The following is a 10,016-nucleotide window of genomic DNA, read 5'->3' on the forward strand; positions in this document are numbered from 1 at the left end:
TTCACTTAAGGGCTAATTCACACCAGCAAGAACTTATTTTAAATTAAAAATGAAAAAGTAGTAGTAGTAGTAGTAGTAGTAGTAGTAGTTTTTTTTAAAGAAATTTCTTTTAAGGGCTCATTCACATAATTAGTTTTATTAGAACTTTTTTTATTAATTAAATATTCAAAAAAAGTAGTAATAGTAGTTTTTTTTTTAAATTACATTTATTTAAAGGGCCATTCACATTTTTTTTTTTTTTTTTTTGATTAGAACTATTTAAAATTAAATATTCAAAAGTAGTAGTAGTTATTATTAATGAAATGTCTTTTAAGGGCTCATTCACATAATTTTTTTTTTTTTTAATTTCACTTAAGGGCTAATTCACACCAGCAAGTTTTTTTTTTTAAATTAAAAAAAGTAGTGGTAGTAGTTTTTTAAATAAAATTTATTTTATGGGCTCATTCTTTTATTTTTTTAATTAGAACTTTTTTTTAATTAAAAATTAAAGTAGTAGTAGCTTTTTTTTTAATTATTTCTCTTAAGGGCTCATTTACAATTTTTTATTAGAACTTTTTTTATTTTAAAACTTAAAAAGTAGCAGTATTAGTTTTTTCTAAAATGAAAAAAGAAAAAGAAAAAAAGTTATTGCTGGTGTGAATTAGCCCTTAAGTGAAATAAAAAAAAAAAGTTCTAATAAAAAAAATATGTTACAATGCACTTGAAAGAAACTTAATTTAAAAAAATACTACTATTAAAACTTTTTTTATTTTTTAAATGAAAAAAAAAAAAAAAAAAAAAAAAAAAATATATATATATATATATATATATATATATATATATATATATATATATATATATAAAGAGTTGCAATGAAGGATATCACAAGATTTCACAATCGCAGCCTGGATTTTTTTTCTGTATTGATATATTTTTTCTTTTTTATAAGATGTCTACATTTGTTATTAATTTTGTCTTATATCACCTTACAAATCCTTTAGATTGTAAGCTCACATAGCCAGAACTTTTTTTCCTTATTATATCTTTTCTTTTGAAAAGTGTTTTACTGTACAATTAGTAAATGTGTACATTTATTGTGGCAGAATTTTTTCTGGTCATTGGCAAAATTTGCAACGTTGCAAATAATGAAAAAAAAAATATATATATATAAAAAAAAAAAAAAAAAAAAAAATATATATATATATATATATATATATATATATATATATATATATATATAAAATATACAGCATATATATATATATATATATATATATATATATATATATATATATATATATATATATATATATATATATATTTTTTTTTTTTTTTTTTTTCTTTTGTTCTTCTAATTCTCAGAATGATTACATCTGAATTGAAAGGAAATTTTTTAATAGGCAGATTTTTCAGACATTATCTTTCCTGGAAACACAAAAAAATAAATAAAAAAAAGTCAGTTTTGTTGCAATACATTTACTCATACTCCCTCATTGACACCCTCCAGGAGGAAAGACGCAAGTCCTAAATACGGTATACGAGTTTACAATCTAAAGATTTGTAAGGTGCTACGTGACTACATTAAAAAAAAATGTACACGCAGAAAAAAAACAAAAAAACAGCTATATAACCACACCGGGGGGGAACCTTCTAGACTGTGATTGTGAAATCGCTCATTGCAGCTTTTTTTTTTTTTTTTGCTCTAATTCTCTGATTAAATGTGAATTATGCGGCAAGTTCTTCATCCGGACAGACAGATTTTTCAGATTTTATCCTTCCTGGTGAAAATGTTTCATTTTCAGTGCAAAAAACAAACAAAAAAAAAACAAAAAAAAAACACCTGCTGTGAATATTTCGGGGGCGGATGTTTGGATTGATCTGGAGTGCGATGTGATTGTGCCGGGCTTGGTTTTTAGATTTATTAAAGACGACGACAATTTATTAAAAACGTTCATCTCAGTAACCAAATTATAAAATGATTGAAGCCTTTAAAATCAACGTGACAGCCAAGAAACTAGCATTTTCAGAAGGAGCTTTGTAGTGGGAGGACCGTTCCCCCCCCCCCCCCCCCTTATCATGGGTTAGCTACAGGGCCTTGAAAAAGTATTCATACCCCTTGTCATTTGTCCACATTTTGTCATGTTACAACCAAAAACATATATTTGTGTATTTTATTGGGCTTTTATGTGAAAAAAACAAAAAAACAAACAGACTGGTTCAGGAAAGTACCACATTATGGCCACAAGAGGGAGCTGATGATCATAGTAAATACACATTAACTATGATTATTTATGATGATGATGATGATGATTATTGATGAGGATTGATGATGATGGTTTATATTGATGATTTATGATGATGATGATTATTGATGATGATTATTAATGATGATTATTTATGATGGATGATATTTATGATGATGAGGATTATTGATGATTTATGATGATTATTAATAATGATTATTGATGAGGATGATTATTGACGATGATGGATTATGATTTATATTGATGATGATTATTAATGATGAGGATTTATGATGATCATGATTATTAATGATGATTATCAATGATTTATGATGATTACTGATGATGGATGATGATTTATGATAATGATGATTATTAAGGATGATGCTTTATGATGATCATGATTATTAATGATGATTATTGATGATTTATGATGATGATGATGATTATTGATGATGATGATTATTGATGATGATTTATGATGATGATTATTGATGATGATAATGATGGTTATTGATCATGATTTATGATGATTATTTATGATGATGGTGATGCTTTATGATGATGATGATTATGATGACTATTGATGATCAATGGGCAGCTGGTGTTCAAAATTTTTCGGGGGGGCGTGAACAAACAGAAACATTCTGAGAAAAAACCCCCATCAATTGCAGACTCACTGTGCCATCAAATGCAGCCACTGTGCCCAACAATTGGCACCACTGTGTCCATCAATTGGCACCACTGTGCCCATCAAATGCAGCCACTGTGCCCCATCAAATGCTCCCACTGTGCCATATCAAATTCTGCCAGTATGCCCCCCGCTCCTCGATGTCTTCTCTCGTCCTCTCTTCCCATCCTCTGCTATGATTGGACGATAGGCGTCCAATCACAGCATCTGTCGTTTCAGCCACGGGTAACAGATCCAAGCACCTGATTGGTGGTTCATTCGCTTTTCTAACACAGCTGAGTGACCCGCGAGCGCCCAAGCATGGCACTCGCAGATCACCTTTTTTTGACGCCTATTAGAGCCTATGGCTCTAATCATGTGATTCAAAGACACCCCCCGCTGCTGTAATTCAGTTGCCCGAAAAGGGGGGCGGGGCGCCTGAATAGGGGGTGTCAGCAATAGCCATAGCTAGATTCATGCAATGCATAAATCTATCTATTGGTGCTAGAGGGGGTGGCAGGAGAGAGGGGGCGGCACCCGTGCGCCCTTATGGATGCACCGCCACTGTTGATGCTGATGATTTATGATGATGATTTATGATGATGATGATGATTTATGATGATGGATAATGATGATTATTGATGATGATAATTAATGATGATTATTGATTGATGATGAGGATGATTGATGATGATCATTAGCTCCATCTAGTGGCCATAATGTGATATTTCCCTGATTTGCTTTATTCTATACGAATGAATAACATTTAACCTAGAGAGAAAATAGCCTAATAATATTCAATTTCTACCCATTTACACAGAACAAATGTCTATGTATTTCCACAGGACGACTCTTTTTGTAAATACATCCCTTAGTGTTGCAAGTCTGACTATGCCCATGTAATAAACTCGTCATTATTCTGCTATACAACAAGGGGCATATTTATAAAGCAATGAATGTGACATTCACGAAGGAGAAAATGCTTCTCCCGCCTGCAGCAGACTGATGACATCATTTCAGTCTAGACTAAGTCACTGTCACTGGCAGAAAAAAAAGCTAAAAAAGCTGTTTGTTTTTGCCCTCATTGGGGATGAAACTAGAGAGTGCAAAATCTGTTGCACTTGTACATAGTAGGCAGTGCTGGGACAAGGACATCTAGAGGCCAGGGCAATCACGTCAAACTGCTCCACCCCCCCCCCCCCCACCCAAGATGTATGAGCATTATGTGTCAGCAAAAATTCCCCCCCCCCCAAAAAAAAACTGAGCACTAATCTGCATGCTGTCCCCCAAGCATAAATCCCCTCCCCCAGTACAAATCTGCCCCCTTCCTGAGATCCCCCTCCCAGCACAAATCCTTGATCCCCATATGCCTCCATCTCAAATACCCCTTCCCCCCAAAAAATCACCCCCCTTAGCATAAATCCGCTACCCCCAAAAATTCCCCTCCTAGTACACATCTCCCCCCCCACTCTAAATTCTGTCCCCCCAGCACAAATCCCCCCCCAATCCCACCACCCCCCATGGAAATCCCCCCTCCCAGCACACAATCTTTACTCCTCAAATCCTCCCAGCTTAAATGCCCCCCTAAGGTTACCCCTCCAACACCCCCCCTCTAAAGCCCACCCTCCCAGCACAAATTCCCCCCCTCAATCCCACCTCCTAGCACAAATCTTCTTCCTACCATCCTCCCTCCTGACACAAATCTCTCTAAATCACCAATCCCAGCACCCCCCCCCCCCCCGCCCAAATTTCCCCTCCTAGAACAATACATACCCCCTGCCACCCCCCAAATCCCCCTTCCAACAACACAAGTCCCCTCTTCCCCAATCTCCCCCCCACCTCACATGATACCACAGTGCCCAGGGCAGCTATTCCTCCTGCCCACCCCTTGTCCCAGCCCTAATGGTAGGTAATCAGCTTCTAACTGCAGATTGTTCAATTAAGCTTTGACCAAAAAAAAAAAAAAAAACCTGGAAGCTGATTGGTTTCTATTCCGAGCTGCACCGGATTTTGCAATCTCCAGTTTTAGTAAATCAACCCCCTTAGTACCTACAACAAAGTCATTTATTTTATTTTAGAAGTCAGACTTAGATCCACCTTTTGGCCCCTCTGCCAAACAAAGTGGATAACATTTCTGTCAGCCTTACCCATGATAATCCTTACATCTGCCTTTATGTCTCTAGTTATGATTTTCTGTTCCTTCACAGAGAATGCGCTGGCGATGGAGAACGTGGTTGGGCGCCTGTTATCACTTATCGGATCTGGCCGCTATTCCCTGGATTTAGATTCCAAGCTCTTTGTGGCAGACAAGTCTGATTTCCTCCCTAAAGACTCCTCCACGCAGGTCAGGCTGAGCTGTGCTAAAGGATTCCAGAAGTTGCTGAATTCTCGGGCAGACGATATTGGGAACGTTGCTGGATGTGGTATGTACGACTTCCCCAGGGTATAGATGAAGGTCAACGCACAAAGTCAGGCCTCCCAGTCCATTGATGTTTAGGTCCAACCCAAATTTGTTTCTGCAGAAATAATGTAGTGAAATAGATTCTTCAAAAAGCCACCTGCTCAATCCAAGAGACAAAGTGAACTCAAGTAGCAAAAGTCAAATCGTGTCCAGCAATGAAACCAGTGAACTCGGTTCAGGTGAATGTACAGACTTGTAGTGGCAGGTGGTCCTCCATAAGGCTTGGTTCACACCAACAGGTTCAACAAGGCAAGCGTGTATTTCCACGTGTTTCACATAGGGCAGCCCACTAATTAAAATGGGCTGCCCTACACGCAAGAAACATGGAAAATAAGCCGCTCAGGGCTCAAGTCCTGCGGGAACGCATGGGAACGGAGTTCCTGTACTTTTTCCACAACAGGAACTCAGTTCCCGTTATCAGCCGCATCCTGCAAGACTTTGAAGTATGTGAGCTGTGTGGCAGGGGCTACACCAGCAGCCGCCGACACAGCTCACAATAGTAAGTGCCGCACACCTGACCATGGCATTGCCAGTAGGGGGCCCCATGGCAGCTTCCGCTTCGATCTACCTGTCAATCACAGCTAGCTGACGGGCAGATCAGGTCTAAGTCTAGCTGACAGGTAGATCAGCTATTCTGCTCACAGGACATGCAGGGAGAGAGGTGAGCTGAAGGAGGAACATCAGTTTGGGGTGGTAAGCTGAGCACAATACCTGGCAACGTTTAATGCCAGGAGGGAAGTTTATGTGGAAATATGTGAAGGGTTGGAATAGCAGCGAGTGTGTGTTGGAGCCCTGCAGAGTTTGCAGCCCCTCAAGCTAACATACATCTCCTAAGCAGGAACACATCACTATCTCCCCAAGCATTCTGTCCAGATAATGTGCAGTTAACCCCCCTGGCGGTATTCCCGAGTCTGGCTCGGGGTGGAAGTTTTACACCAAAAGCGGTAACCCCGAGCCAGACTTGGGACCGCATCGCTGTATGCAGGGAGAGGTTTACCTACCCTTAGATCCAGCGATGTCCCCCCGCTGTACGAGCAGCCTCGTCCTCCGCTCGATTCATCACGGAGCCGATCTCCGTTCCCTGCGAGCGTTGCGACGCACGGGGACGGAGATCGGCGCCAAATTCAAAAAGTAAAACACACACATTACATACAGTATAATGTAATCTTACAGATTACATTGCTGTGTGTAATAATTTCACATCCCCTTTGTCCCTAGTGGTCTGCCCAGTGCCCGGCATGCAGTTTTATAATAGAAAAACTGTTCTTTATGCCTGGAAACTGGAGATTGTCCATAGCAACCAAAACTGTCCCTTTACATCAAAAATTATTTTAGACCAGCTAGAAAACAGCGATAATAAATTAGAATCGCTCGCAGAATTGAGCGATAGCGATTTGTGGGGAGATCCGTCATCAAATACTGAAAAGTAATGACAGTGACAATTCTGCAACTGAGCAAATTTCTGTGTTTTTGATTTGATTACATTATTGAATCATTTTTATTATTGTTATATTATTATTTGGTATAATTATTTATAGTTATTTATTATATTATAATTTATGATTTCATTTTTCAAACTTTATCATACCCGGGATGTCTACTAGACTCTGGTTTGGACAGATTTAAGTGAGTTATTCCTAAGAATTACAGGACTACAATATAAAAACACCAAATTTCCATGCAAAATAATTGTACCGCTTTTAGCACCTAAAATCCAAAAAAATCATACCGCCAGGGAGGTTAATTTATGACCTTTCCGTTTAACCCTGTGTTATCCAAACTCCGTTCAATTAAAAGTGTAAACTCACCACATAAACACTCTATATACAAAATAACATTCCCCAATAAAGATCAGAACATGATGTTCACATTTGCATGAATGCTGATTATTCAGAGAATTAACGTATTTATGTTTATTGAGGATTGTTTTTTTTTTTTATGTACTAACAGTTAAGCTTCATAGACACAATACGAAAATTGGATGAAAAATACCGCTTTTGAAGCGTTCGTGCATATGAGCGTATCTTTTTTTTTTTGGTGGGGGAGTGGATCTTGGGTGGGAGTTCCCAAACTTTTTCCCCAGGACTTGACCCCTGAAGCCGCTGACTCTTTTCCAAAAACACACTGCACTGACCCACATAGTGCTGCGGCACCATGTGGTTTGGTACCCAGGGGGCTCATGTGTTTTCAGATGCCTGAGGATGTCATCTATTAACTATTAAAATATACACCTGCAAAGGGGCAGTGGGGGAGATTTGCTAAAACTGGAGAGTGCAAAATCTGGTGCAGCTCTGCATAGAAACCAATCAGCTTTCAGGTTTTAGAGCCAGTTCACACAGGGGCGACTCGTCAGGTCGGGTCCCGTTCTGTACAATGGAACCGTTCTAATGGGAGTGACTCAAGTCGACTTGTGACACAAGTTTCCTGTACTACTTTTGGGGCGACTTGCATTGACTTCTATACAGAAGTCATTTTGCAAGCCGTTGCTGAAGCCGGATGCCAGTCGCCGTGCTGCAAGTCGTGCTGCCTCAGTGTGAACCAACTCTTAATGTCAAAGATTAATTGAACAAGCTGAAGTTGAAAGCTGATTGGCTACCATGCCCAGCTGCACCTGTTTTTGCACTCTGCAGTTTTAGTAAAGCAAACCCTCAATGTTTTTGTGCATGTTAGGAAAGCACGCAATTTTGCGTATGTTCCTGACGCACATAGATGTGTGAACCTATCCTAACAGAAAGTCCTTATTATGGTAATCCAGTCCAGGGAAATGATAAGGTATCCCTATATACTCGAGTATAAGCCGAGATTTTCAGCCCTTTTTTTTAGGCTGAAAGTGCCCCCCTCGGCTTATACTCGAGTCATCGCCGTCTGCCTACCTGATCAGGCATGTCATGTAGACAGACGGTGGCCAGCGTGTCATAAAAACCTACAGCGGCCATTCCAGTATTTAAAAGCCGCGCCTCGTCTGATAGGCAGAACACTCAATTTCCCAGCAGTCAGTTTTCAGCCTATCACGGACAGCCTATCACGGACATCCCCTCACCCTCATACCTCAGACGAGGATGAGCGGATGTCCGTGATAGGCTGAAAACTGACTGCTGGGAAATTGAGTGTTCTGCCTATCACAGAAGAAGAGGAGGCGCGGCTTTTGAATACTGGAATGGCCGCCGTATGTTTTTATGACACGTTGATCGGTGGCTGCAGATGGGCACACGGAGGCATGCACAGGACACAAAGGATGAAGATTAGCACAGGTAGGCTGCAATGGACACAGGGAGGGAGGGAGGTATACACAGGACACAGTGAGGTAGGCAGATCTGCACAGGACACAGGGAGGCATACACAGGACACAGGGAGGCATACACAGGACACAGGGAGGCATACACAGGACACAGGGAGGCATACACAGGACACAGGGAGGCATACACAGGACACAGTGAGGTAGGCAGATCTGCACAGGACACAGGGAGGCATGCAATAGACACAGTGAGACATGCAGCTGCAGATGGGCATTGTTGACCCTTTTTGCCACTTACAGTAGCTGCTGCATTTCCCACCCCCGGCTTATACTCGAGTCAATAAGTTTTCCCAGTTTTTTGTGGTAAATTAGGGGCCTCGGCTTATATTCGGATCGACCTATACTCGAATATATACGGTAGTTAAAAAAAAAAAAAAAGTTAGCAGTACTTACATTGAATGAGAAGTGGAAATGTGGAGTAGAGAGCTGGCAACTCGTCCTTCGAAAAAGATCTTCTCATTCAATGAGAAGAGGTATACAACGCCCAGACAAGTTCCCCATGGAGGTGGACTGATGGTGCTCCTGCTCAAAGTGCCTTCCCAACACTAATGGCACATGGAAATGTAGACTAGAGAGCCGCCAAATGATTAAGGCCGCGTACACACGCGCGGACTGTTGGCCCAACTTTGTCCGTCCAACAGTTTGAGCGAACAGTCCGCTCAAACTTAGCATGGACGGACATGGCCACACACGACGGACGAACAGTTTGCTGAAACCGTGCGCGATGACGTGAACGGCACGTACGACGGGACGAAAAATACGACGTCCTATACACTGCAATGCAACCTTCCGACGTGGAAATCCTTTCTGAGCATGCGCGAGACTTAGTTGGCCGAACAAGCCTACACACGAGCGAACAGTCCGCTGAAACAAGGTTTCAGCGGACAGTTTTTCGGAATTTCCGTAAGACCTTGTTCGGCCAACTGTCCGCTGAAACTGTCCGCTGAAGCCCCACACACGAGCGGACTGTCCGCCCAAACACTGTTCAGCGGACAAGGTTGGGCGAACAGTCCGCGCGTGTGTACGTGGCCTAAGGATTATTGCAATGTATTTTGTACACTCTACTCAATGAAATAAAGTGATATTTTCGAAAAAGATGATTTGCCGGATCTCTACTCTACATTTCCATGTTCCATTAGTGTTGAGAAGACACTTTGAGTAGAAGCACCGTCAGTCCACCTACGTGTCCAGGCATTGTATTTCTCTTCTCATTCTCTTCTCATTGAATGAGAAGTGTCCCTTGTGCTGGTGGTTGCTATTTGTTTAATTCTTTTACCCCCTTCCCATACTCCAGCAGTGGTGATCTTCTGGTGCTGAGGAGAATAATACAATCTGCTGGACCCTGTCATAAGCACTCAAGAGTGCCGA

General features: G+C 40.6%; 1 protein-coding gene across 1 annotated transcript in view; it reads left to right on the plus strand.

The window, feature by feature from the left end:
• Nucleotides 1-10,016, plus strand: part of TG (thyroglobulin) — a 483,762-nt gene that overhangs the window by 108,810 nt on the left and 364,936 nt on the right. Inside the window, exon 20 of the mRNA XM_077493367.1 lies at nt 5,100-5,315. Coding sequence (XP_077349493.1) covers nt 5,100-5,315 — 216 coding nt within the window. The remainder of the gene's footprint in view (nt 1-5,099; nt 5,316-10,016) is intronic.

Source organism: Lithobates pipiens, unplaced genomic scaffold (genome assembly GCF_037356315.1).
Source record: "Lithobates pipiens isolate NorthernLeopardFrog02 unplaced genomic scaffold, aLitPip1_a1.2 Scaffold_19, whole genome shotgun sequence".
NCBI classification, from domain to species: Eukaryota; Metazoa; Chordata; class Amphibia; order Anura; family Ranidae; genus Lithobates; species Lithobates pipiens.